Raw genomic sequence first — 27,055 nt, forward strand, 5'->3', positions numbered from 1 at the left:
GCCGAGACGCCCCCGATGGAGGCGCCTGGTACCAGGCGGCCGCGCGGCAAGCTCGCAACCAAGACTCTGCCCAAGGGGGAGATAAATACGCATCACTTCGCGCCAGTTCCTCAGCCACCCGGCGAACCACAAAAACACCGAAGCTGTATTTGTCAACACTTTACTTCCGCTCATCATCGCATGATTACACTAGATTTCTTTATGGCATCCACAATACAAAAGACAAGTTAATATGGATAAAATCCGTGTAGAATACCTTGTTTCTACTAAGTAAAATACATAATACGAATAGAGACTGTTGTAGAGTTCAAGCTAAGCTCGTGATATTTGTTAGTTTCACTTTATTTATCTAGAGTAAAATTTACCTAAGTTTAACGTTATCTGAACAAAACTCTCATGCGCATCAAGTTTCAACCTATGCTAAAAACTAGAAGATTTTCCCATTTTTCTTGCAGAAAAATGACGACTATTTGGACATAATGTTGTTACAGTGTGTGTTTTGCGGGAAGTTTGCAGGAAGAACTGGATTCTTTAGTCCCATTAGTTGTGCGTATTGTTACCATCGAAGTTCTTTATCTGCTGCATCACCCAATTCTTCGTTGTCGTCCTCGTTGTCACGCCATTGTGCGTCTCCTCGGTGATTGTCTGCGATTGCGTCACGATCTCCGACAGTCTCTTCTTTTGCTCTGCCACCAGGCATCGCGTGGAGGTCTTCTCCTCCACAAAGTCGCCCCGGCGCTCGTTGTCGTCGCTGTAGATGGCGGAATCCCTGAAGAAGCCGTCGTTCTCCAGACAAGCCTCCACTTTCTGCTCATAGTAGTACTCATCGTCCAGACTGGGCGAAGCCGGCGCCTCTGTGATCTCCGGAGACTTCAACTGCCCATTCTTCGAGTCGTTCACGCTGTCATTGGACGAGGTGAGGGAAAAGACGGAATCTCTCTGCGTTTTCACCGACGCCGATGAATCTCCGCTGCCCTGCGATGCGGGAATGAAGAGCGTTTTGGGATCCGCATAGTCAACATGCGCAATCCTTGATCCCAAACTCTCGCTGCCTTGCTTGTGGATGAAACTCTGCGTGATTTCGCTCTTCTTCACGCACTTCGGAATGGAACTCGTGGAGTCCATCGAGTCATCCAGACGAACACTCATAAATCTCTGCAAGAAGGTACTTTTGGATGATCTCAGGCTGCCTCTGCGCTCGAAATTGCCCTCCTTCTCTGCATCCTGTTCAGCCTCTTGAGCATCCTCAGCCTTGCCCTCTTTGCCCTTGTTGTAGTTGATATTCGAGTCGCTGTTGCGCAACAGCTCTGATTGCTGCAGCGACTTCACATTGAAGCCATCGACACTCTGCAGCTCGCCGCCGGAATACACCAGCGTCACGTAGTCAGACTCCGGACGCGCTGACTTCTTCTTGGGCGAGTAGTTCTGACTCACCGACCGATTGAGGCCGATGGGCGATTTGTAGGGCACATGAACATTCCTCAGCAGAGACTCATAAATGGGCTCCGGACACTGAATATCGCTCTCGATGCTCTTCAGCCGATCCAGCATCTTCTCTGCCTGACTCTTGAGGGGCTCTTCGGTGGGTTTGTCCGCCTTCTCGATGGACGACGTCGAGGAGGACGACGAGGGAGCTGCCGATGAAGTCATGGGCGAATCCGTGTCCGCCTTGTTGTCCACACTCTTCTGCTTGTGAATCTTCACCTTCATGATCCTCTTGTACTCATCGCTGTCCTTCAGCAGATCCGAAATGATTTCCGCATCATTCTTCGCCAGCTCCTCTTTCGTCGCGTCCACCTTCTCCTCAGCCTCATTCAACTTCTCCGTGGATTCTGTTATTCGCAGCACTGTCGGCTCGTCATTCGTGAGATCACAATAGAACTTGCTGGTCTCCTTAGCCGCCTTGGCCTTGTTCTTCTTGATATTCACAATTCTCGTTGGGAGTGTCTTCGTTGTGTACACCTTAATCTCCACCGGCGGCGCGCTTTGCTTCCGCGTGCCATCGAGCGTCGAATACTTCTTCTGTCTCGTCATCTCTGAGCCGTCTTCCGGCCTCTTGTCGCTGCTCAGCTTCTCCACCGATTGACTCCGCTCGCGACTCTTCAGCGTGTCCGTCAGCTGACTCTTCACCACGGCACAATTGCAGTTCTCATCGCGATGATCACACTTGCCCTTCGGCACCACCAGCGACTCCTTGGAGCGCACGCGCCGCGGCGACTCGGCGCGCACCTTGCCGCTGCCCAGGCCCTCCATCGAGGCGCTGGAGGTCATGTTCTTGCGCGCCTTCTTCGAGCGATAGCGCATCTCGCTTCTTCTGTACTGATTCCGCCTCTCCAGATACTCCGGCGTCGATGACTGACTCCACTTGCGCCCAACGCCCTTATCTGGCGTCCGATCTGAAAGCAAGGCAATCCATTAGCTCAAGTGGCCCACGATTGATGTCTCTCCACTGGCGCGCACAAGCATGGAAAACTCATATCTGGGATGAGAGTGAAATCATGCAGATGATCCAATGAGTTCTGGCTCAATTCTACTTGAGGGTGGAAAATTTGTATTCTCTACGCAATGACTAAGGGAGCAATGAAGATGCAAAGTATTATGCGAATGAGAGTGATCGTCATGATGTTGCAATCTTCAGTGTCAGACGCAAATCAAAAGCCTCAAAAATTCCATTGTTAAGTAACATTGATATTCCAACAATCACGAGATATCAAAGTGAATTGCTTAGGCAAAAGATAAGAGCGTCTTAGGAAAGCATTGTTTGCCTCAAGTGATACTTCAGAGAGCATTAGCTTTGCTCTCTCTCTCTCTCTGCAAATGCTGCACAATTCATTTAATTGTGGCCATAAATTATTTTCAAAAGTTTATATTACACTTTTGAAGAGGAACTCACAGTTATTTCAACCTTTTTACATGCCAGACCATGAAATTTTTCTTTTTTTCCCTCCTAAATTGTAATCATCAAAAGTATTTGCAATTAAATCAACGCATTTCTCGAAAAAGAGAGAATAATTTGGCATTTCTCTTCCACTTCAAATCGAGAAGAGCAATCTGGCAATTGAGTCGGTCAATTCACACTGAATGCCTGAGAGAGTTGTAAAAAAATATTATGATCAACATTGTAAAAAGAGAAGGTCTAATAATTTCATAAGCATTCAATTGTTGACACCTCAAAAAAAGCCCCAAAATATGACTTTAATTGCCTTTTAGACACTTTGAATGTGAAATGAAAAAGAAAACCGCATAATTAAGAAAAATTATTCAAAAATTTGCTTTAACATGAAATTAAATTAAATTCTTAACATACTTTCACTAATTCTGCAACAATTTTCATTCAAAGTTCATGTCAAAGAACAATTTCTTGCCCAAAATCACGACAAAAAGAATTTAAAGGCGTCGTTTTTTCTTACAGAAAAGCCTGAGTTGCGTGTCGAGGTCGCTCGAGAGAATGAGTGAAATATAAAATTTCACGCCATATAGAAATTATAATCGCATAAAAATGTTACGCACTGTGTAATAGTAACAATTTTTTACTCTCTCGTCCAATTTCCAGTGTGATTTGATTTGATATGATTTGCATTCATTTCACTTCATGGAAACTCCACTTAAAATGTGTAATCCATCGCGGATAATGACTCTTAATGTGGATTGTTGATTGTGGATTGGAGAAAAAACCTTTACAAATTATGCAAATTAAAGTATTTCCCTCAATTGCCGGCAAGATCTCTTCAAATAGTTTGTTAAAGTTAAATATAAATAGACCAAAGAGAAAAAATTGTATCTGAACTGCTCTCAATATTTGTCTGTTTTCCAACATCTTGGCTTGCAAGGTTATCTTAAGATACACATTACATTATATTTACACACTCTCTCTCTCTCTCTCTACTTTAGAATCACAAAAACTCCAAATGTGTGTATCACTAGGAATCCCTTGCGCTTTTCACTCTCGCTCTGCATTTTCTACAAAAATACGCCTCAATTTTCGTCTATTTGTCTACTCTGCGACTCTTCGTCGCTCATCGCTGTTTTTTCTTTCTTTCGGGGGAGGAATGCAAGTGAGAATGCTTGTGAGATAACAGAGCAAAAGAAGATGGTGATGGGAAAGGAAGGCAGATAACAAATTGTAAATGCATTGCTGCTGTTTGTGTTTCTCCTTCGGAGCGCGCGGCTCCAAAGAATTATTACCTCAGCCAGAAGAGTCTCACCCACACTACTCTATGAATTTGACTGAATAAGAGAATGGAACAACAAAAAGATATTGAGTAATTTGAATGTCACGAGTATTTGCATAAAAAGAGATTGAATATTGTGATCACCCACTGGAATTGTGTGTCTTTTTCAGCTCACCTTCTTCGTCGCCCAACTTGAAGACGAGCTCCTTAGCGCGATTCGGTATGTTGAGGTCTTCCAGCATCACGGACTTGATGTGTTGCGCCCAAACGCGCTTCTGTTCGCGATTCTTCGCCGTCAGTTTGATCTGATGGCGAGGATCATTCACTGGGATCACATTGAAGCTTGTCGGCTCACCCGGCAAGTGTTCCACAAGCATGATGTCTTGTCTCTGCGAAGAAAAGCCACGGCATTTAGCACATTCATTCATTCTCCCTTCGGACAAACAGCCAAATCTCACCTTTATGTACATCTTAAATTGCAGTCGATTGTCCTCCTTTGGCTTCGTGATGATCAACATTGTCTCGAAGAGAAATACTGCACGTAGTTTGCTGTTCTCCATCAACATTCCCTCCTGGCGCAGCTCGCCGAGAACCGTGAGCTCTGGAATGCCACAAATTCACGCATTAGCCACACCATTTCCCAGCCAATCAATCAATCTCCGCCTCACCTGGCCCCAGCCACCCATCCAGAATGCCCGACAACTCCTTCACGCGGCTCTGCTGCTCCAGATTCCTCTTCACTTGATCGATATTCCTGGCCACTTCACGCATGAGTTCATGTGCTTGAGCCACCTCGGCAACATCACAATGTTTCCGCAGGTTCTAAAAATAATCCACACACAGGAGGAGAGAACATTTATTACCTTACTAATCTCTGTCTTTAGCCTAATCCCATTCCAACCGAGCATCTCTCTTCCCCCCTCGCAGCCACTTTAGAGCCTCTTGCACTGTCATAAAATACTCATTTTACTGCCTCTCCACTCCAATTTTTCACCCAATCTCTGCCCACATCTCCCGAATCATTTAACTGCACTCTATCGCGCAGTGGTGAATGATGAACCCGGGAATTGTTTTGGCAACCGAAATTAATGCACACACATTTCCCATTAGGCGCCGAAAACAAATCGTGTCTAAATTAAGACATTCTTTCTTATCAGGAATTTCCTGGGAATTAATAAACGCCACTGATAACATATGTTTTCTAGGAAATTGGAGTTTTTCCCTACGTGAATTTGTATCACATTGAAGGCAACACAGAAAAAAAAATTATGACTCATTTCGAGCTAATTCGACTTGAAAGATCAAAGATGAGGAAAAATTATCGCGAGATGATTGAAAAAATACATTACTGATATTATTTATGGACTCATAAAAATAAGCAGAAAACCAACTCGAAGTTGAAACTATTTTAGACGGCAGGCATATTGAAAATATCAATATATTAGCAGTATTTCAAGTTCAAGATTTTCATTCTCACTCCAACTCAATCGCCACATTATCGCTCTCAAGGGAGAGATATTAAGCAGCAAATGGTGTACAACTCAGCAGAAGTAATAGGAAGTGAAAAACTTTCTTTCAATGTTTTCTTTCTAATTATTTCGCGGAGAAAAATCAATTCTACTGCTTATCTCCAATCAAGCTTCAATTGTGTACTGATTCAAGCAAACTATGTCTCCCTTGGTCGGTCTTCTCACCTCTTCTGGTGCAACAAATTGATCTCATTTAATAACTCTTCGCGTCTACTCTATTGCCCGTTACTTCATTAACTGCCATCGTATTGCATTATTAATGGATATTCCGTCGCTTTTTCAATCGTCGAGCCTCAGAATTGAGGTGATCGTGTGTGATAAGCAGTCGCTAAATAGTTCAGAAACTCGTGCATACTCACATCGAGCAGAAGATGGTACTTGAGGATCCGCTGCACGGGCTTCAGCAGATACGATCCCAGCGGCAAGTTGTGCTGCAGCAGCTTCTGCGTGGACGTGAGCAGGGCGTTAGTGTGGCTCGCCTGGAGCAGCGACGTGAGCAAGGAGATGGCATTGGGATAGCTCGTGCAGTAAGTCGTGTAGACTGCGAATTTGTCGTTCAGCTCAATGAAGCACTTCGCAATGCCCACAGGATCGCGTCCAGCGGACTTCAGGCTCTCCAGCAGGAAAGTGTTGAATTTGTAGATTTCGCGAATGTTGCTGAAGAGAACCGTGAGATCGTCGAGACTCAGACAGGCGCGCTCCTTCCAATCATCCAGATAACCCCGGATCACCTGGCCAAGATCCTCAACATAGCATCGCTCGGAGTCGATGATCTCCATCACGGCGCGTTCGCACATCGTCAGTCCGGAGCCGAAGGCCGATATGCCATCGGTATCACTGTGATCCGCCAGGCTCTCCACGCTGGCCAGGTATGAAGTGGCGGCGCCCAGCTTAACCGCCTGAATCTCCTCGCCAGAGCTGGACGACGTGGAGGACAGAGAGTAGATCGAGGAGCCTGACAGAGGTCTCAAGCCATTGCCTTTCTCCGGACTCTCCGAGCTCTTCTTCTCCGACAGTTTCGGAGATCCGGGCAGAGGTCTGTTGGCGAGGAGTTTCGTCCGGGAGTAGCTTCCTTTCGCATCCGGACTGGAGATCCTCGTGGAAGCTCGACACTTGTCGATCTCTTCCTGCACGTCGGGCGGGAGTTTCACGAAGAAATTGCACGTTTCCATTGGCGATGACTTCACCGTTGTCTCATCACTGTCTCCTCCCGTTTCCGGGCTGTCCTTCACCAGCCCGTCGGGCTCTTCGGCTGTTGGGCTTTGCAGCCGCTGCACTAGACACTTTACTCTTCCTTCTTGATAGTTAAACTGCTCCTGATCGTTCGTGGGCGTCTTCAGCTCCTCGTTGGACGAGGAGAGACTCTTCCGGTGGCGGTCCTGCTCTTCGGCCTCCTCTACGGCCTGCCTCGAGGACTCGTACGTGTCCACGAGCTCACTGCCGGACTGCGCCGAGAGCTTGCATGTGTTCCTCGAGAGCGGAATCTGCAGCTGACAGTGTCTCAGCACTGGCTTCTGCGGTGGCACTGGCTTCCGCAGTCGCAGCTGATCCCCTGACACCTTCTCACCGCCATGCGACGCAATCAGACGCTGTACAGTCGGCGAGAGCACATGGAACTGCTTCCGCGGTGAAACTGCGCTCTGCGGAAGGGTTTGCGGCGGTCGCGGCAGCAGCTGAGGTGGCTTCTTGGGCTTCTCCGGATGCCTGGGCACCTGACCATCGGCTATCACCACACCACTCGATATCTCCGTTGAGAGACGGTCATAGTAGCCGATCACCGACGGCGCCAAATCCGTGGAACTCCCTGCAAAGCCACCGATTAGAGAGAGAAAGAGGTGAAAACCACACACATGTGATTGCAATGCAGCAGCGCTTCGCCCAAGAGAATTGCAATTGCAAATTTCGAACAAGGAAAGTGCAATTACCATCTCTTTCGTGCGCTGGCAATTATGCTACTGTTTCGCACTCCATTCACACACATATTTTCAGTTTCGTCTCAATTTCTCTCTTGGCGCCAACATCTTGGAGATCTGCGCCTGCAGCGGAAACTGTGGCGACAGTCTCATAATTGTGTCATCGCCAATCTCCACCGAGAATATCAATCATATCATACATGATGGATTACGTCTAATACCCTTTAATCGTGCGGTTTGTGCAAGGAATTTCTATTTAATTAGAAAGGAAGCCAAATCAAGGACAGACTCTTCGGGCTCACATCTCTGCTCGTGAAATTCTTCTCGCATACTTGAGAAAATCAATTCATGATTTCAATGTCACTCGCCAATGTACAGCAATAATTGATGTTGTTGCATTTCATAAAAATAAAAAACAACACAGAAATATGAATCTATTATTCTTGACCCTAAAACATAAGTGAAATGCAATATTTTCCCATCTCTTTCGCCAGTTTATTTTCATTGCAGTATTCGTACAACTCAGCATATATCGTTCGTCATTCACAACATCACTGGAGACAGAGAGCATGAATATGATAAGAAGTGTTTGTAAATATTATGATATGAATCAAACATTTCCTGGAATTGCTGACGAAGTCAAATAAATCCCCCTTAAATTTGTTTAATAAACCCATCTCTCGCTCATCAGCTCGGAAAACACAAGAAGCAGGTGAAAAAAAGCCCTAAACACATACTGAGTACGAGTTTATGGATTTCTTGTACACACAAGCTGTACTGTCGTTTGTCTGCATCAATTATGCAACGGCGCAGCACTTAATTTATTCACACAGTTCCCACTCACTTTCAATCACACATTTTGCCAACATTATGGTAAACCTGCAGCCGACATGTTCAACATCATCCAGAATCTATGGCCTGAGTGGAAATCACTCGGAACGTTTCTGGATGAAAAGCGCAATTTTCTATCTCAATCACGAGACAATTGAGCTGTCTTTTAATTGAACATTCAACCACTGTTTGATGCATCGCTTAGATTGAGGACAACCAGTGTTATTCGGTGTATTCATACATATTGTATTTTGCAATAAGACGCTTCTGAGAAAGCTCTTCTGTGGCTGTTGCTTGCTGATCCAGTGGTTTATTAAGAAATGTCAGTAGAATATTAATTTAAACAGTTGATTTGCAGTCGAATATTGATAGAGAAAGATTACAAAGAAATGTCTCTAAAAGCCTAGAATTCTTCTATTTCGCTTCTCCACTCTGTAATTTCAATCCAAAAATCTAGTAAAGTGAGTAAAACAAATGTTTCTGTTCCAAGATGAAGCGATTTTAGCTCTCAGCGTGTGTTCTTTATCAACTCTTGAGGCCATTAACTTCGAATTCACTGCAATCGAGCCACTCGACACCCGTTATTCCCATCCCATAGCGTCTCATCTTCGGCACTGATCTGCGCGCGTCCCTCAACCTGGTCAGTCGTCCGTTCGGTAATTGCATCTCAGTATGGCTTACGCAACCCAATTATGGGACCTCGCGTATCGACAATTAAGTCACTCCTGAAAGGCTGCACAATTTCTTCACTCTCTAAATGGCATCACGCACACCAGCGCCCCGATATTTGCAGTCTTTGCGCGAAATGAGAGACAGCAAATAATACAGGTCAAACGGCATTGCTGCTCTGCTGAGCAGCAGCCTCTTCTCATGTTCACCTCGCCGTATCTCTCTGGAATCAATTAGGCGGTCAAGAGTTGCACCCAGTCTAACCTCCTGCCAATTGGAGTGCCTTGAATCGGCTCTTCAGCAAAATAACCCAAGTTTATCGCGAAATGTCAAATCGACGCTTAAATTCCAGCCACTTAACCCATTAAGCACTCCTCAAACTGACTCTCAAATTCACGTGTGCAAAAAAGTGAAATGATCGAAATTCAGGGGTTATTAAAATTAAGCAACGCGCGCCCGCGAGACGTTAATCGCTTCGCATCAAATATGGAAATTCACTGAATTTCAAGTTAATTCACACCGCAAATTAAAAACACATATGGCGAACAGCAAAGCCATGTGATCTGCGGCATTGCGTCAGGTAGAAACACGTGAAACAAAACCAACGATTCTCCTCCTCAAGAAGCTTGCACAATCGATTCGGCATCCTACTTTTTCTCAAGGAACATTCCGCTCTGCTCGCGATTCTCTTCAGCCTTCCTCGCTTGACAGCGAAAGTGAGTGCGCGATTATTCACTTCATTGTGAAGCTAATGATGTGATTTATAGCATTTTTTTCGTGCACAGCCTCATTGGGGCAATTCTTCAGATCATTCTGCCACACGGCAAGACAATTTCCTCATTTCTAAGCGATTTTTCACTGCGATATGCTCGATCGAATCCCCAACACACACTTTGCCGTGCGCGCGTTCTGGAGTCGCTCTCGATAAAGTGGAATTCCTCTCGTGCGTCGCAACATGTGTGTCTAGTTTGATGTGTGCACTTCTCGTGAATAAATCAATCTTCCCAACGACCCGTTGAATGATCGCATATTGATGATACTCTTTATCAATTTAACAGAATCACTTCCTCCATCCAATTATCATGCTGTTTTGGCAGCCTCCTCGCTATCAATCTTTCCCTCCTTCTGGTCGCCTTCTGACATGTTGCAAGATCACTCTTCAACATCAATCGCGTCTCCCCGTTCAGCCATTTTATTTATAAACACTTATTAGCAGGAGTTTGCGATATTCTCAGCTCGCCTCAGCGACAAAAAATGCCCTTATCAATTGCAACATTTCGCAACTGACGCTTATCGCGGGCCAATAGATAATGAAATCCACTGAAAATCGCGACTTTTATTGATATTTCGGTGACTTTCAGACCGAATGGACAACATTATGATAAATAAATTACATATTTTCGAGCCTTTCGCTGAGCTTTCCATTTGTCAACTCCTTGCGATATTGCATCTTATCACACATTAGACTCATATTTTATCACTGTTGCGCCCTGAAAACACGATAATCGAGTTCCATGTCAATTTCGCGAGCAGTATTTCGCGACCTATTTCACTCTTTTCACACCGCGAGCCAAAGTGAGTCTCGCGTACATGAAAATAATATGATATTCTATTCACACTCTCAGAACATTCTTCAACACAAAGAACTCTACAAATATATTTACTTAAAAGCACAATAGATGAGGAGAGAAATGAAAGGAAAAACCAAATATTGTTGAAGCAGAACGAACACAGGTGGAGATTCACTTAAGATCGTGATTACAAATCATTCTCACCTCTTTGTAGTTACAATTCCTTTATTTTCCCCCAATTAAAAGTGTTTGCTTGCTTTTGGAGAGGAAAGAAAAGAGAGACACGTGAAAGAGAAAAGTCACAGTTTCCTTTTTTTCAAAGGGGGATGAAAGCACTTTTACAGAGGAACACACGCAATTTTCACCGCCACACCTGAACGAATCACTATCAGCGAGTGAACTGAATTGGCTTTTATCATTGGAACACACAATGAAGGAGACTTTTTGATATAAAGCCCGAGTGCGAGCGAGAGGTATCGCATTGCCATTTTCCCCCTTGATTTTTTTTCACCATTCGCTCTTTCTAACACACTTTATCTCTCCATATAACAAACTTATGAATCATCCTCAGTCCGTCTCGCGGACGTTTGAATTTAATCAACACACACGCTCAATTAGATGCTGCTTTTCTTTCTCCCATCGACAATGCAATCGCACTCGACGCAGTGTGATTGCAATTCTGCACAATGATATTACACACATTAGCAGATGAAGTTGGGAGGTGAATTTGTCAGAATCAGCTGGAAATTCGCATGGCTTTTGCAATGATCTTCAATTTCAACCCTGAAATTTACATACTTATTATACTATGGGAATTTTATTGCATTCCTCACAATTCCCAGGCATTATTTAACATTTACAGATGTTGTGATCGCTAAATATCACAGTTTTTGCGTCTTCTTGACAACCAAGAGGGAGAAATTGTGGCTAAAATCTGATCTTGATCTTCTTAAGAGTCTCAGAAAAGACAAATATTTCACTAAAACGAAGAATAAGTCAAATAAAGTCAGCGATATTCCATCTAATATGCTGTAAATCAATTAAAAACTAATCGAAATCTAACTCAGAACTTTATAACTGAGATTTTTAAGCAATATTTTTATCATTTTCTACCTCTGGTTAGACTTTTAGATACCTTTTTTATCATAATACTTGAAAAACACAGAGTGTTTTATTGCTGCTGAGTTTTACATCACTTTTCACCATATTATCTCCCCCTTGATAACAACCAAATCGACCAAATCCATCGAAAGGAAGATGCTAAGCATAATTTTCAATTGAATCTCTTCTTGTGTGCTTTAGAATGCAGCTTTTTCCGCATTCATCGTCATCCTTTCCTTCCAATTCCCACTTAAATTGTGCAGTTTTTCTTTCACCGCTTCGGCACTTACTAAGACTTGAAATAACACTACAATTCTCACTAATGCTGAAGGCGCAACACGAAAAGTGAATGCTTAATATCGAGCCAGACTGACGAAAAAAAAGTCAGCTGAAAAAGAGTCGTAAAAGCATCAAAAGCCACATTCAATTGAAAATCACGACGCATGAAGAAATTGCATTGCGAAAAAATGTGTGTATATGAGAAGAGTTGTGATTTCTGTGCTGTACTGATGTGTCCATTAAGCATGGCAACTGGTGGTTGTGAGTTGAATAAATTGGGCGACAAGGCCACCGATAGACTCTGACGATGACTCTTCTTTCGCACTGCAAAACAGCAAAATTTGCAGGCAAAAAAGCCACGGTAAAAAGTGTGACGGAGTGAAAATACGTGAGATTGACTTCCTTTCTCTCAGAGAAAAACATCTCCAAAGAGGAAGATAAAAAAAAAAACAGACACACACACTCCCCAATAAATCGTGAGGCATTCCAGCAATGTTAGTAATCTCGCTACTGGTAAATGGTCAAGAGTCAATTCATGAATTGAACTCTTATGGGAAGTGAACAGAACGGAACATTATGAGACAATTTAACATTGTAACCAGTGTTTCATTCTTAAGGCATCATAATAAATCGTGCCTAAACTGCACTGCGAAACAATGTGGAAAATATTTCATGCACACATTTATGAGGAAAATAAATTGTTGCCTTTTTTACGCAGAAAAAGCGTCCACAAGAAGACGCGCGAACAGGTGGGGAAGAAGAAGAAAAAACCACTGGAATTTCTACAACAATTAATGAAACCATTTGCAATGAAATTATTATTAAAGTGGTTGAGGAGAAACCGAATGTATATAGAGAAAATATTGAGATTTCAGGACACGTTTAATTAGCGGTGAAGAGTTGAGAAACACTCGTTAATTGACTTATATGAACGTCTGTGGCAGAAGATTAACGCACAAACATTACATATTGAGTGTCTTAATTAAAATATGTCCCACTTTTAGGGCTGGAAATGATATTTTGGCAATCATCATTTAAGAATGCATCTCAAAACTAACGGAATATCAAAACCGCAGTGATTCATTGGCTTGAATTTATGTAATTGAAATCATTCATTCATCCCATGAATCATCAAAACGTGCTTCAGAAGCTCCTCTACACAATCACAAATTCAGATTCACAGCAGTAAAGTCGGAAACTACTTAAAAAAATAATGTGTTAGGCACTCATAAATCGGAAAAACTCATGATAAATCAACCTTTGGCTAAACGATTGTTTCCCATTAAGAGCCATTTCACGCTTCGGTGTAATTAGATGCAAAATTGTACAAGATAATTGCACATTTGGAGTCAATGATACCACTTGAGTATATTGAGCGAAAAATTGCGCTGCCTAAGAAGTTTTTTCCCCCAGTTCAATTCCTCAGCCACGTCAATATGAATTGTTTCTACTGAAACGCTTTGAGCTTTCTCTCAAATGGGTGTTTTGAAGTGGTGATTGCGAAAAAATCTCCCACAAAGCTATTTTATTGCATTCCAATCGTCACCAATATCGATCAATTATGCAAAATTGCCCAAATTTTCACCTTAACCTGCCAATTATGAATTTACGATCGCTCATTTGCATATTCCACGACACGATCGTAAATTAATCGCCGAGTTAGTTAATAGAATGCAGCAAATAATCAACATCGTGGAGTGATCAGTGATGAAGAATTGTTTGATTGTAATCACGCGCAAGCAGATGCTGCCGAGTGTCAGTAAACGGATCTTATCTGATGATCGTGATCGTCTCACGGAATCACAGAAGAATTCAATAATTCCCGTGCGATCTTGCATTTTTACCAGCATTCTCAATAAAATGAACAAATTGCACATCATTAGTGATGATTTTTTTGACCATGAAAAAAAAGCAGGCGAAGAAGAAAGATTCTGATCACGAATCTGTCGAAGCCCACGTAATTCAGCTTCACCGCCTTTTCTCCAAAAAGTCAATTTATGAACAACTTTTTCACCGATCTGCCCAGTGAACGTCGCGCACTGTGAGCCATTCTAATTGGATTTATGGGTTGATATTGTGTCTGTTTCGTGTCACTTCTCTTCTTCCTCCGGACAGATATCGCGATGAACTGGTCAATGAGAGATGGAACTTTCTTCGAAATCTTGTCACAACATTCGGCAGCGTTTTTACATAATCTCGCGTCTTGCGACACCGATAAAATAAATTCTCCGCGGCGATATGTTAACCCACTAGCGCGATGCTACAGTCGTAAATATATGCTCACGCTCGCTATGCACCGAACGCGTGTTCCATTCGACACTCGGGTAAGTGCACTTGCCACAATGCGAGGAGATTCGATACAGCCGAATTGGCACAAACGGGCGCTGAAACGCTGAATGAGATTATTCATTTCACAGCTGCCGTTGGACTTCATTATTTTGTAGTCTCATTGGCTAGAGACATTAATAAAATCTACAATTTCATTTCCTTACCCGCAATTTTTGTTAGAAACGATGAATCTTTCAACTGAACACAACCCCAAAAAGCACCACACTGAATACACATTGCATGCTAATGCACAAGTGCTATGAGAATAAAAGGAAAACATGAAAAACTTCGAAATAGAAATGAAAAGAGATCGTTTTCGTGCAGAAATTAAAAACAGAAAGGAAGGGCAAAATCATTTCTATATTGGTGAAAACTGAAAATTGAGCTTCAATTTATAATGACGTATAAACCGTCTGACAAGATGTAGAGCTCTGAAAAAGTATCTTAAAACCACTGATTTAACATCTTTTGAGGCTTTCGTGAAATTGTTTACAAGACTAAAAAGATGGCAGAAAAACGATCATGTCGCCTAGATTTTTTTATCTATGGCAACACTACGAATTCATAGCAAATGTGACTAACTTTACACGTAAACAAACTTTCCCAACATTCATTTTCATTGAATTTATGAAAATAAAAACTCTCCCAAGCCTCAAAAGATTCACTGTTCGGGAGTTTTCACTGACAAAATCTCCAGCGATCCTCGATCACGCAAAAACCGTGATCGTGAGAAGAAAACTTTCTTGTAAAAGGTGAAGACAAGAAAAATATTTACATTTCCAGTGGTTGAGCAAACAGAGAGAAAAGTGGAGAGAATTGAGCTTTTTGTGGACCAAAGATCAATTGGAGATCGCCGTCTCGCTCGCACTCGCGTTGTGTGTTGCAATGCTACATAAATGCCATACTCGGGAAACTATGCAGGAGAGCACATCACATACCGAAGAAGTCTTCCCATCGCTCAGACTCATCCGATTCCACGTCCATCCTGTCCGGGCGCGTCTCTGGGCCGAATCTGCGGGTGACTGGGCGCTCTTTTCCGCTAAGCGGGGCGCATTGGGGCGCCTTTGCGGGGGACACGATCACAGGACGACGGACAGGGGCTCGGTGAAGTCATCACCTGTGCCACGATTTGCGCGGACAACACATCTGGCGACTGAAAACATGTAAAGCACGCACACAGGCACAGACACGGAAAAAACAGAGAAATAAATCAACACACGAAATTCCTCAAGATCCCAATCTTATCACACGGAAATCCAACAATCACGGTGGCCAAGAGATGCTCCAACTGAAGAACGCTTGTCTTACATTTACGAGATTGCGAGTTGTGCCTTCTTTATTACGCACTCAACTGATTGGAATTGTGTTTTAATTATAAAAAGGCGTGAGCTCTCGTAGAGCGAATGAAGCACACAGAGAAAAACACTCTCTGACACTCCGCTCGAAAGCTGGCATTTAATTTTCGGTATTCACCGGTGGCGCCACGAGTGGGCCAATAGACAAACTGCTTGACGGATTTTTAGTACATCGCGCGAATCGCTTTTGATCGCGCTAAATTTCAGATTTTGAGCGAATGATCGAGCATTTTGCATTGTAAGAGGAAGAATAATATTTCTATGCTCAAACCTGTACACTCAGAGATTGCGATGCATAATTCCGGAGTGCGGAAACACGATCGCGAACTTCGGCTGTACATCGGAAAACATCGCAAAGCGAGCCGCCATGATGGCATCATTAAAGTCACGAAGTTCAAAGGCGAATTGAGATTTCTGGTTTTGGAGTTCAATAAATACAGTTAAAGGATAGAGTGCAGTTACAAAAGAATCTCTGGAGGTTTAGTGCATTCCACAATTGTGAAAACACCTCTCCGACGTGACAGTAAAAGAGGAAACATTTGATTGAAGATTTTGTAAAAATCGGCTATTTCGACTACTGCTTGGGCTATTTTCTAGGCTATTTCTGTGAGTTAAGAGGAATATCCATACTTCAATGGAGGTATGTAATAAACACGTGTAAAAAATGACAGTTAAATATTTTACAGGCCACGAACGCAATGGAATCACAGTCAATCTTGATCCTTAATGATGACTGTCTTTTCACGGTCTTCGTCTTCATGGACATCCGGGAAGTGATGGCGATGGAGAATGTCTGCGAGAGGTTCCAGGCCGTGGCTGAGATGCTCTACAAAACGAAGCATGTTTTGCAATTTAACAAAGAAAATCTCAAAAGATGGACTGTGAAGGAAGTGCAGGAGATTCTAAAGAGATTGACGCCTTCACGCATTCACACTTTGAGGGCGCACAGTCAAGCTTTTAGCAGTCCAATATTCAGTCTGCTCGACATTTTGAGGACGTGTGATAATAATTTGAGGAGTCTTCACCTCGAGCAGTTCAAGATCGCGAAAACTTCTGTAAGACGCCTCTGCAAGATGTTTGAGAAGCTCAAAGTGGCCAATTTTAAGAATTGCAAGGCGTCGGAAGATACGGCGAAGAACTTGCGAGAACTGGCGCAGCCTTGGACGCAGCTCAATACGCTCCATGTGCATTATAATTTGATTAACCACGGAGAGTTCTTTCTGGAGTTGCGGAATATTCAGGAGTTTGATTTCTGCTCCTGCCGCCCCTGCATCTTTACTGAAGACTTTTTCTCCCTCTACTTCACGCATTTCATCACTCGCAATTCAGGACTGAAGAGGCTCCACATCAGATATTCCTATACCGCCAACAATCAATATTGCATTTATTATACGGAGCCTAAATATGGCCTAGAAATAGATGATGCTACTGATTTTTCAAACTCGTGCGCGTGAAAAAGGCTGGATTACTGACGAGTAGGATTGAATTAATCAATGGCAATGATGATAATAAATAAATAGTAATTTTTACCACGGATAACTGTTTGATTTCAAATGGATTTTCGAAGTTGGCATAACCTCGCTTTCTTGGAGGTGAAAAGTGTCATCAGTGCATTTTTTGTAAACACGACTTGAGAAAAAATGATGATTTCCGGCTAAAAATACTCCCAGGAACAATGACAGACGCTGCAGAGGTGACAACGGAGGAGAGCAACGACCGCGCGTACAGAATAAAAGGTAAGATGCTGTGTTATCTCGCGCTATCAGTGTGAAAAGACATTGTCTGCTTAGCTGGTGTGTTCCTCACTGCCGTCGCTGGAGTCTCCATTCTCGCCGGATTCAGTCGCACCATCATGACGGCCAAGCGGAAAGATCCGAGCGTCTTCGAGACCGCCAAGGCGGGCAACGTGGCGCTGCTGGAGGGCGGCAGCCGGCTGGCCCTGCGGGCTCTGGGCTGGGGCACGCTGTACAGCGTCGTGGGCGTTGGCGCCTTCTGCTACGGCTGCTGGAAGCTCTCCGGCGCCTCCAATGTAGGTCACGCGCAGTGCATGGAAAATTCCGCCTCAGAATCTATTAATATAAGTCTCTGTCTCGGCAGATGGATGAGTTCAAGATGAAAGTCAGAGGAACGTTCCCGCAAGTGCCAAGAAATGACCCGCCAAAGAGTCGGACGGACTTCGACGGCCTCACAGATCTCCTCAAGTACCTCTCGACGTGGGGCAGAGAGTGAGAAGTCGCGCGATTCTTCGTCACCAATAGCATATTAGGTTCTTCGATAGGGTAATAAAAATAGACAGAGAAATGCAGCAAATCACTTGGCATCCGGCGCATCAGAGAGAAGTTCGCCCAGGCCATCCTTCAGCAGGTGATCCAACCTGAAAGCAGAGCAGAACTGAGTGCCAAACACTGGGCTAGAGGCTTTTGCGATAAACTCACGCCGAGATCAGGGACTGGTTGTCCTCCAGGAGAGTCTTTGTGTCGGGATTCTCGCCGAAGCAGAGATGCGACGAGGAAATGCTGCCCAGAGAGTCGACAATGGAGTCTCCCATCTTCGCATCAGTCGACTCTGCCTTGCCCTCGCTCTCCACCTTCAGACTCTCCAGCATTCCCTCCAGATCCGGAATGCTGTTGCTCACGCGGCGCGCTTCGCAGCTCCCGGACAAGCTCCAGATGTTCTCCTGATGCTCGAAACTCATCTTCGCCACGTCGCGCTGATACAGCGCCGTCTGGGCGCTCGCCTTCTCCACCGCCTTCTGGATCTCCTCCATCTCCAGTTGGATGCCGAGGATGAACTCCTGGTACTTGGTGAAGTCCCTGTTGCGCAGAATGTTGTCCCTGTCCTTGAGGCACTTGTACACAATCCTCAGCATGTCCTTGTGCGACTCCTCGCTGATCCTCTTCTCAATGATATCATGGCGAATCTTGTCATAGTACTTGTCCAACATGCTCCTGAAAAAGCCCAAAAAGGTGTCACAGCCGGCAGAAGATGAGAAAATGTAATAAAGAGCGTCTTACCCACTGAAGATGTCCTCCGTTCCCTCGAAGATCTTGTTCTTCACCGCTTCGCGGCTCCTCTTCAGCACGGAATCATAGCGAATCCAGATCTTCCTGGCGGCCTCAATCAGTTTGTTGGCATTGGCCAGCATCTTGTCGTACGTCTCCTGCCAGGCGATGAAGGAGGCGCTCAGCACGGAGATCATCTCGCGCTCCAGCAGCTTCTCCTTCGTGTGACTCAACGCGTTCTCGTAGATCTTCAGTTGTCCCTTCAGCTCGAACGCCGCCTCGATCATCTGGCTGAGACTGGGCTTAAACTTCTGGATCTGATCGTTCAGCCAGAGAGCAAAGTTGTAAATGCCACTGATCGCCGTGCTGTACAATCGCTGCTCATTTCTCACGAAGTAGTACGAATTGCTGGCGAAGCGCCTGAGAACCTGAATCTTCAGCTTTGTCTTCGGCATCTCGAACACGCCAATGAAGGAGTCCGGAATCTTGGGCTTCACGTCGCTGTCCAGCACGCTGCCCTTCTTCATCACGAACAGCATGGGATCCTTGAAGTTGTCCTCGATGAAGAGTTCCGTGAGTTTCGTGTCCTCCTCGATCATCTGGAGGCTCTGAATGATGGGCAGGATGAAGTCCAGACTCTCGGGCAGAATCTGAGTACTCTCGGCGATCCACAGACGCAGATCAGCCACGGTGTTCTGCTGGTTAATCTCATAGCTCAGGAATTCATACGTGAAGAGCGAAAACACCGTCAAAATCTTCTTCTCCAGAATCTCGTCTAGCATCGTGAAGATCTTCAGCACCTGCACTGGGCCGGGCTTCACAGCGTCCGCTTTGGGCTCATCCTCGTCCTCCTGCAGATTGTCGGCGAATTTCACGGACTTCCCTCGGGATTTCTCCCCATCAGCGCTTGGCGTCTCGAAGACGAATCCTCTCTGCTTCGGATTCCACTCCAGCGCCAGCCTCAGCCACTGCTCCAGGCGACGCTTGAAGCACGGCGAAACTTGCGCCTCGGAGAAGAGTTCCGAGCGATATGTGACCTTTCCCTCCTGATCCTCGACAATGCAGATGTGCTCCGAACGCTTCTGCTTCACTCTCACCATCCTGCAAAAACGATTAAAGTTAATCCCAAGGACTCTTCCTCACAATAAACTAGGCACTACTCACCATTGAGCCATGGAGGAGTGCGGCAGGAACGGCCTGCAGCCGCAGATGATCTCGAAGGCGATCAAACCGAGCGACCAGTAGTCGACAGTGCAGCTGTATTTGTCGCTGTGCAGCAGTTCAGGCGCCAGATACTCCATCGTGCCCACCAGGCTCGCCTGCAGACTCTGCCTGTCCAGCATCTTCGCATAGCCGAGATCTGTGAGCTTGTAGATGATCTTGTCGCCCTCACGCTTCAGCACAATGTTCTCCGGCTTGATGTCTCTGTGCGTGATCTTCTGCTCGTGCAGATAGGAAATGGCCTTGCGCAGCGCCGTCAGCACGGCCCTGATCTCTCCCTCTGGCATGCCGCTGCAGTTGATCTTCCTGCTCAGCACGCGCCGCAGATCGCCCTCTTCGCAGAACTCCATCACCAACACGGGCAGCTTCGAGGGATTGTTCCTCAGAAGGCCAGCGTGGAAGTCCGTTGACACCGCCACAGTCTTCACGATGTTGTCGCATTTGATACTGGTGGTCATCAGCTTCACCTCGTACTCCCAGCGATCCTTCTGGCGCTCTGAGATGCTGTCATCAATGCTGAGAAGATTGCACTTCTTGACAGCTGAAAGGCAAGGAAATCCGGGTTAAAAATAGACATTGCCGCATTGTCAGTTCCCGGCCGCACACCCACGGGAGACTATTTGCTTCTCCCGTCCAGAAAGTGATAATTGGGCTGATGAATCACTCATCAATAGAACGATAAATGATAAGAGAAAAAGAGAAACTCACCAACAGCTTCTTTGGTCTTCTTATTGCGCCACAGAGTCACATATCCGAAGCCTCCGGAGCCCAACTTGGACTCGCACACCCAGTCCCCGATGAAGGGCGGATTCTCCTCCAGGGGCAGGAAGTTCTGGGGCATTTTCGCTGGCCAGATAGCAGGGAAAGAAATTCTTTTACGTTCTTCACCAGGAATTTCCAAGAATGTCTGGCGGCGTATCTGTGAACTATGCGAGGCGCGAATTCCGACCGAATCGAGCCGATCGCGGAGGGGAAATAATGAGTCATGTGCGCCCCCTCGCGGAAAGCTGGTTGGAATTCGCAAAAATCGCAAGAAGTGCTGCGAGTGAGGTGCGTTTGCTTTGAGCTCCTTTTCCCTTCGGAGTGTTCAGTGAAATGATGTGAATTGCTGTGCTATTTGGTGCTAAAGTGCAAATACTCACGCGTGAGAATGACGCTGTGGCGGATAAATGTGGCTGAGTGGTCAGCGGAACAGGTTGTCGACTGGCTCAAAGGTGAGCGCATAGCATTTTGCAAATTTGCCTCTCTGGGCGCTTCCGGAGCGGAAAAATGGGAAAAATGTGTCCGGGAGCAGCTGAAGAGAGTATGGGTGACGTCGAGGACACGGCATGACCTCACACTGGCGGGTCAACACACTGCTTCTCCTCTGCGTGACCTAAATTCCCGCCGATATCCTTGACACATTTTCCCCGTGTCACTCGTGACGTGCGTCGTACTCCAGGAAGTTGGGGAAATCCTTGAAAAGTCTCTCCATTCATCCAATTCTCCACCCCCTGACCCACTCCCGCGCGACGTCATCGCCAGCTCGAGGCCAACAAACCCAGAGTGCACCTCTTGCCCGAATGACGAGCGACCGGAAGCGTCTCTAAAGCCCCATTATCGCCACTTGGCGCGTCTCCGCGACTTCCCGAAGGCTCGCAATCACATCTGCCCACTCTCATCCGCAGGTCTGGACAACTCCATGTACCACTACGTGAACTCCTTCACCAACAACGAGGTGGGCGGCCAGGAGTTGCTCAGCATCCGGCCGTACATCCTCGAGCAACTGGGCATGTACTCCATCAGCCACCAGGAGATCGTCCTGGAGGCCGTGCGGCTGCTCAGGAACTTCGTAAGTGAATGCCACAGCCATGACTCACGCCCCGAGCGTCTTCCCGACTGTCTCTTTATCGGGGGCAGCGGAAAGTGGCCGCGATAAGGGTGCATTTGGTGCATTTACAAGAAGTGACGCAATGCTTTTGAGAGCCTTTTATCTGAAACGAGGGCATTGAGAAGTCGTGCGCCAGCGACAAAAGTGTTGGGCGTCATTTGAGAGGATGCCAAGAGAGTCAGACAATAATCGGTGTCTTTTATTGTGATTATTGTGCTGGAAATTGGTCCAATTTCTTCGGCCGAATGAATTGTTGGGGTTTTGCAGATGATGTTAAAGCGGGAGCAGACTGAAGGCTCAAGTGGGTTTAACTCAAACCTATACAATTTTTCTGAATAGAGAAGATTAGAGCTGTTTTTATTGGACAGAATCTTTAATTTTATTGTCAACAAGGGTCAAATATGCTAATTTCTTGCAGTTTCATGCGATTTTTGAAGCTTAAATCACGCTAAAACTCAAGATTATTATTTCCTTAGCGTAATAATTGTTTTTTTCGCGTTAAATTTATTGGTTATCGACACTTATCGATGCGAATTTCATGCAACTTGCCTTTTTCACCACAATGTTGGGTTGAAAATAAATGAAAATGAAATGAACTGGCTCAATAAAATATACAAAAACCACGGAAATACATAATTTATTCTATAGAGTCTCCTGGAAAATGTTAAATTATTTTAATATTCTGATAAAAGGTGTAAAAGACGATTTTTGTCCAAATTTACCCAGCATTTCTCTAATACAATTTTTATGTAACAAGAGATTTTGGAGGTAGTTTTTGCTTAAAAGCGCGCTAAACTGTGAAGAAATTCAATTATGCTTCAATTGGATGGCCAAAAATCTCTCTTCGCGCCGCTTAAAGAGTCGATGAAGCGAAAAGTACTTAAAACTGTTAAGCAGAAGAATCGTCACACCGTTAGCGATTGGCGGAAGTGCGTTAAATGAAGGGTGAAAAATCTCTCTTTGCAGCACTTCAACCTGGACAAGGAGAATCTGCAGTATTTGGCGCTTCAGGTGGCGTCGCAGGCGTGGAGTCTGCACAAGCAGCTGACGTACTGCAAGGACAAGAACGTGATCGAGACGAACATCCTGAAGGAGGTCACGAGCACCGTGGCGACCATCAAGCCGCTGATCTGGTGGCTCGACAGGGCGCCGTTCAAGGGCCAGCGGCAGTTCAACGAGATCCGCTCGAAGATGCTGCGCCTCGGACTGGAGATGGCCACGAGTGCGCACAGGGACAGATTCGCCGACGAGCCCGTGAATCAGATCCAGACGAATGCCGAGAAGTTGGCCAAACTGGGCGACTACATCATCCAGGACATCTCGGATCCGATGCTGCTGCAGCCGGCGAGTCTGCTCCTCGTGACGCTGAAGAAGAAGGAGTCCGATCTGGGCTTCAATCTCATGCCTGACGTCCACGGAGTTCACAAGTGAGTTCCTCAGGCAGCAAATTCCATTTCCTCGACACTCTATTTCCCTTCTTCGACAGAATAACCGACATTCGCTACAACTCTCCGGCGCATCTGTCCGGGAAGATCGAGGAGGGCGACGAGATTGTACAGATCAACTACCAGACGGTCGTGGGGTGGCAGCACAAGAAGGTGCTGCTGCAGCTGCTCGAGTCCAAGCCCGACGTGCTGCTGACGCTGAAGAAGCGGCCGAAGCACATGAAGATCTACGGGCAGATCTACATGAAGCCCTATCGCTTGCCCAGCAAGAAGCGCGCCATGCACTACAGATGGGGCGAAACGCTGCCCAGTCCGCGGGCAGAGCTGCTCTCCATCAACGATCTGCCGCTGCCGCTGTCGCGTCCGCTCGAGAAGCACGTCAGCGACTCGGAGTCCGACAGCAATGGCAGCGACATTCTCACGCCCACGGAGCCAAAGGCGCCCAAGGATCTGCCGCTGTTCCTGCAGAAGTCGCGACCGGTGCTGCAGCGCAGGAACACGATCTGTGGTGATCAGACGTCGAGCTTCAAGAACCTGGGAAATGTGGTGTTCTGGCAGGAGCGCAAGGACAAGTCGGTGTCCTTCGGCCACGGGCTGGAAATTGCGCCGCGCCCCAACACTTTCATAGCGCTCAAGGGTTCGCTGCCGGAGATCATGTCGGAGAAGTGCGGCGAGGAGAAGCAGGAGCGGAAGGAGAGCGAGCGCCAGGAGGATTCTGACAGCGCCAGAAGGAGCGGCGTGAGCAAAGTCGTGAGATTCGACGCGGATCTGGAGGAGTTTGACTCGGAGAATAATGTGAGTTGAAAGAGTGTTGAAATTAGTCAGAATCTTCCTGAGTTTTGGAGTCATTAAGCCTGGCATTTAGTGTTTTTCAAAGAAATTTGACTAAAATAAGGAAATTCCTCTTTTGCAGTGCACTTTCAACGTTGACAACACTGTGATCGAGACCTTCGAGCCCATTCCGTATGCCGACGAGGATGAGCTCACGTCTCTGGATTGTGGGAATATCGAGCAGAGTCACATGGCGACCAAAATGACGCCGGAGACGGGAGTTGTGCAGGCAATCAACACGGCTCTGATCAACAGCAAAGAAGGGCGCACGAAGAGGCTGGAAACTTGCGCTTCTGTGTCGATTTGTGATAGCAGCGACGATGATGACGACGATGTTCCGCCGGCGATTGAGCCGCGCAAGGAATTCCTGCAGACGACGCCTCCGGAACCGCCGCCACGGCCCAGGAAGAACCTGGAAGGCGCCGGAGGATTCATAAAGCCGGGCAGCGATGATGTGAAGTCCAAGGTGGCGACTGTGGTGGATCTGAAGAGCAGGGAAGCGTGTCAGAGCGTGGCGGAGGGCGTGAATCAGCACCGAAGTCAGCCTCCGCCGCCGCCAAAGTTGCCCACGATGAAGCACTTCCGTGAGGAGCCCTTCGAGGCGCTGGAGTTGTTCACGCCGCCCAAGACGAAGGGACTGACGCTGAAGAAGAAGAACTCGATTCTGGCCAAGAGGCGCAAGGTGACGCTCAAGTGTCTCACCGTGAGCGACATTCAGGGGCATCTGTACAGGCGGACGAAGGACAAGAGCGGCGCCGCCTACTGGGCCAAAGGCTACTTCGTCCTCGTGGACACGGCGCTGTATGGCTTCAAGACGAAGGACGCCGCGAAGGCGAACTGCCTCATCTTCCTGTCGGGCTTCACGGTGTCGCTGGCGAATGAGGTGCACTCGAAGGCGAACGCCTTCAAGGTGTATCACGCCTCGAAGACGTTCTACTTCGCCGCTGAGACGCCCGAGGCGCTCGGCCAGTGGATGGAGTTCATCCGGAATGCCACGCTGAAGGGGAATCCCGCCATTGGGCTGAGCACTGAGGTGGATCTCAAGGAAATCTTCACGGAGACTGAGAGTTCAGACGATGATTCGGATCTGCTGACGCGCGGAACGTTCTCCTACGGCGGCAGTACGTCGAATGTGATGACTTCCAGTCTCGGGAAGACGTCTCAGGAGGGTGATTCGACGCCTGTGACGACGACGAAGCATGAAAAGTACCATCTTGGTTTCGGGTCGCTGAAGAAGTTCACGAAATCCAACTTGCCGTTCAGCAAGAGTGAGAAGAAGCCGTCGCCGGACATTCCGACGCCCACGGCGCAGTTCAGAAGCTACCGGAAGGTGGTGAATCAGGAGGTGAAGCCTGTGCCGGTGTGTCTGGAGGTGCCGCAAGCCAAGGCGCCACCACTGCCGGCGGAGAAGCCCACTGAGGAGTCCGTCTCCACGTTGATGACGAAGAAGGCCAGACGGCCGGCGCCGCTGAATTACATCCACGCGTCGAATCCGAATCTGGTGGATTTTGACTTTCACACGTCCAAGACGATCGACTTCTCCGTGCCGAAGATCAGCAGCACGTGGGAGGGGCAGCACAGTCTACAGGGCTTCATGACGCTGAAGGATCTGATGCTGCAGAAGCAGGAGGAGGACGCCAAGGAGGTGTACAACAATCGCGTGTTCCTGGGCATGGAGAAGAAGGAGGAGCGCGGCGTGCGGAAGAAGATCAGGAAGAACAGCAGTGGCGAGAGGTTGGCGAAGGTGCACAATGAGAATCCGAAGATTGACAAGATTCAGAGCAGGAGTCTGCCCAAGACGCCTGACTATGCGCAGAGCTTCAAGCCGGACGATGTGGACATTATCATGACGAGGAGCAAGGAAGGGCTGAAGCTGAGGGATTTCGGGTATGAGTTCATCTCAGGCGATGATCCGCAGGACGCCAGCAAGCAGAAGGGCGACTTGGAGAAGACCTGGCCCAAGAGATCGGATAAAGTGTCGCCGACTGTGACGAGTTGGTCGAAGAAGAAGGGCAACTGGATCATCTCCACGGAGAGAAAGATCGACGAGGAGAAGAATGCCCGATCCGGAGGGAGTTTCAAGAAGTTCAAGCCTGGAAAGTTGGACAACATCCTCACGACCAGCGACAAGATGTTCTCCTTCAAGCATGTGAGCGAGAAGGAAGCGCCCAAGACGCCGCTGAAGCCGCTCGAGAAGTACGCCGTCCTGAAGCCGGTGTCTTCCTACTCGCCAGTCAGTGTTCCGCATGGGAAGAAGTCCAGTCTGCCGTTCGGCGGACTGCCGAGGAACGATCTCAAGGAGAATGTGTCCGTGAGCGATGCCAGGAAGGCGAGCGTCGAGAGGAGCGCTTCGTACTTCACGAAGCTCTCCTTCGCCAACACCAAGACGCCCAAGGAGAAGAAGCTTCTGGGCTCTCCGCGTCTCCACAGGGCCATCTTCGGCCGGCAGAACTCCACGGACAGCAACAGCATCTTCGAGACCATCACTTTCCCGGCCACGGCGTCCATGAACTCACTCCAGGAGCCGCCGGCCGTCTTCCCGCGCACTCCAGCGCCGGTGTCGGCGACTCCCGCGCCTCCGGCCGACTCCTCGCCGCCGGACTACACGCACCTCGAGTATCCGCCGGTGTTCGAGCCCGAGACGTACTCGCTGAGCGATCCCAGCACGAGTCTCACGCTGTTGCGGCGGAGGAACAACAAGAACAAGTGAGAAGGGCGCTTCAGACAGTGTAATTGATGTCTTCTGTGTGTCTTTAGAATGCCTTCTGGTGCATGATAAATTAGGATTCAAGATCGCAATAAATTGAGATGATCACTTTCCTTGTTGAACAATATTTGGTTGGTGTTTTGGTGCAAAAATTGCCATAAATAATGAAATTCCCAGGATTTCAAGTAAAATGATTTGAAATCGCAAACATTTCAATTAAATCCCGATAGA

The 27,055-nt window shown here is 46.8% G+C and overlaps 4 protein-coding genes across 4 annotated transcripts; 2 read left to right on the plus strand and 2 right to left on the minus strand.

Annotated features, from left to right (window-relative positions):
- Nucleotides 1–151: 151 nt before the first annotated feature.
- On the minus strand, nt 152–15,808 carry LOC132259724 (pleckstrin homology domain-containing family G member 3-like). Its single transcript, XM_059757472.1, has 6 exons — nt 15,332–15,808; nt 6,061–7,505; nt 4,841–4,994; nt 4,631–4,773; nt 4,348–4,561; nt 152–2,396 (listed from the first exon to the last, which is right to left on the minus strand). The coding sequence occupies exons 1-6, from the start codon at nt 15,375–15,377 to the stop codon at nt 541–543; spliced, it is 3,858 nt and encodes a 1,285-aa protein (XP_059613455.1). The 5' UTR covers nt 15,378–15,808; the 3' UTR covers nt 152–540.
- Nucleotides 15,809–17,079: 1,271 nt separating this feature from the next.
- Nucleotides 17,080–17,977, plus strand: LOC132259423 (transmembrane protein 242). Its single transcript, XM_059757056.1, has 3 exons — nt 17,080–17,484; nt 17,539–17,777; nt 17,846–17,977. The coding sequence occupies exons 1-3, from the start codon at nt 17,424–17,426 to the stop codon at nt 17,975–17,977; spliced, it is 432 nt and encodes a 143-aa protein (XP_059613039.1). The 5' UTR covers nt 17,080–17,423.
- A 12-nt stretch (nt 17,978–17,989) lies between these two features.
- On the minus strand, nt 17,990–20,897 carry LOC132259422 (inhibitor of nuclear factor kappa-B kinase subunit beta). The gene is made up of 5 exons (XM_059757055.1): nt 20,680–20,897; nt 19,915–20,512; nt 18,763–19,851; nt 18,184–18,696; nt 17,990–18,122 (listed from the first exon to the last, which is right to left on the minus strand). The coding sequence occupies exons 1-5, from the start codon at nt 20,810–20,812 to the stop codon at nt 18,059–18,061; spliced, it is 2,397 nt and encodes a 798-aa protein (XP_059613038.1). The 5' UTR covers nt 20,813–20,897; the 3' UTR covers nt 17,990–18,058.
- A 109-nt stretch (nt 20,898–21,006) lies between these two features.
- On the plus strand, nt 21,007–26,944 carry LOC132259421 (uncharacterized). The gene is made up of 5 exons (XM_059757054.1): nt 21,007–21,185; nt 21,639–21,802; nt 22,808–23,268; nt 23,328–24,081; nt 24,200–26,944. The coding sequence occupies exons 1-5, from the start codon at nt 21,122–21,124 to the stop codon at nt 26,825–26,827; spliced, it is 4,071 nt and encodes a 1,356-aa protein (XP_059613037.1). The 5' UTR covers nt 21,007–21,121; the 3' UTR covers nt 26,828–26,944.
- The last annotated feature ends 111 nt before the right edge of the window (nt 26,945–27,055 follow it).

The sequence above is a fragment of the Phlebotomus argentipes genome, unplaced genomic scaffold, assembly GCF_947086385.1.
Source record: "Phlebotomus argentipes unplaced genomic scaffold, Phlebotomus argentipes genome assembly scaffold_18, whole genome shotgun sequence".
NCBI lineage: Eukaryota > Metazoa > Arthropoda > Insecta > Diptera > Psychodidae > Phlebotomus > Phlebotomus argentipes.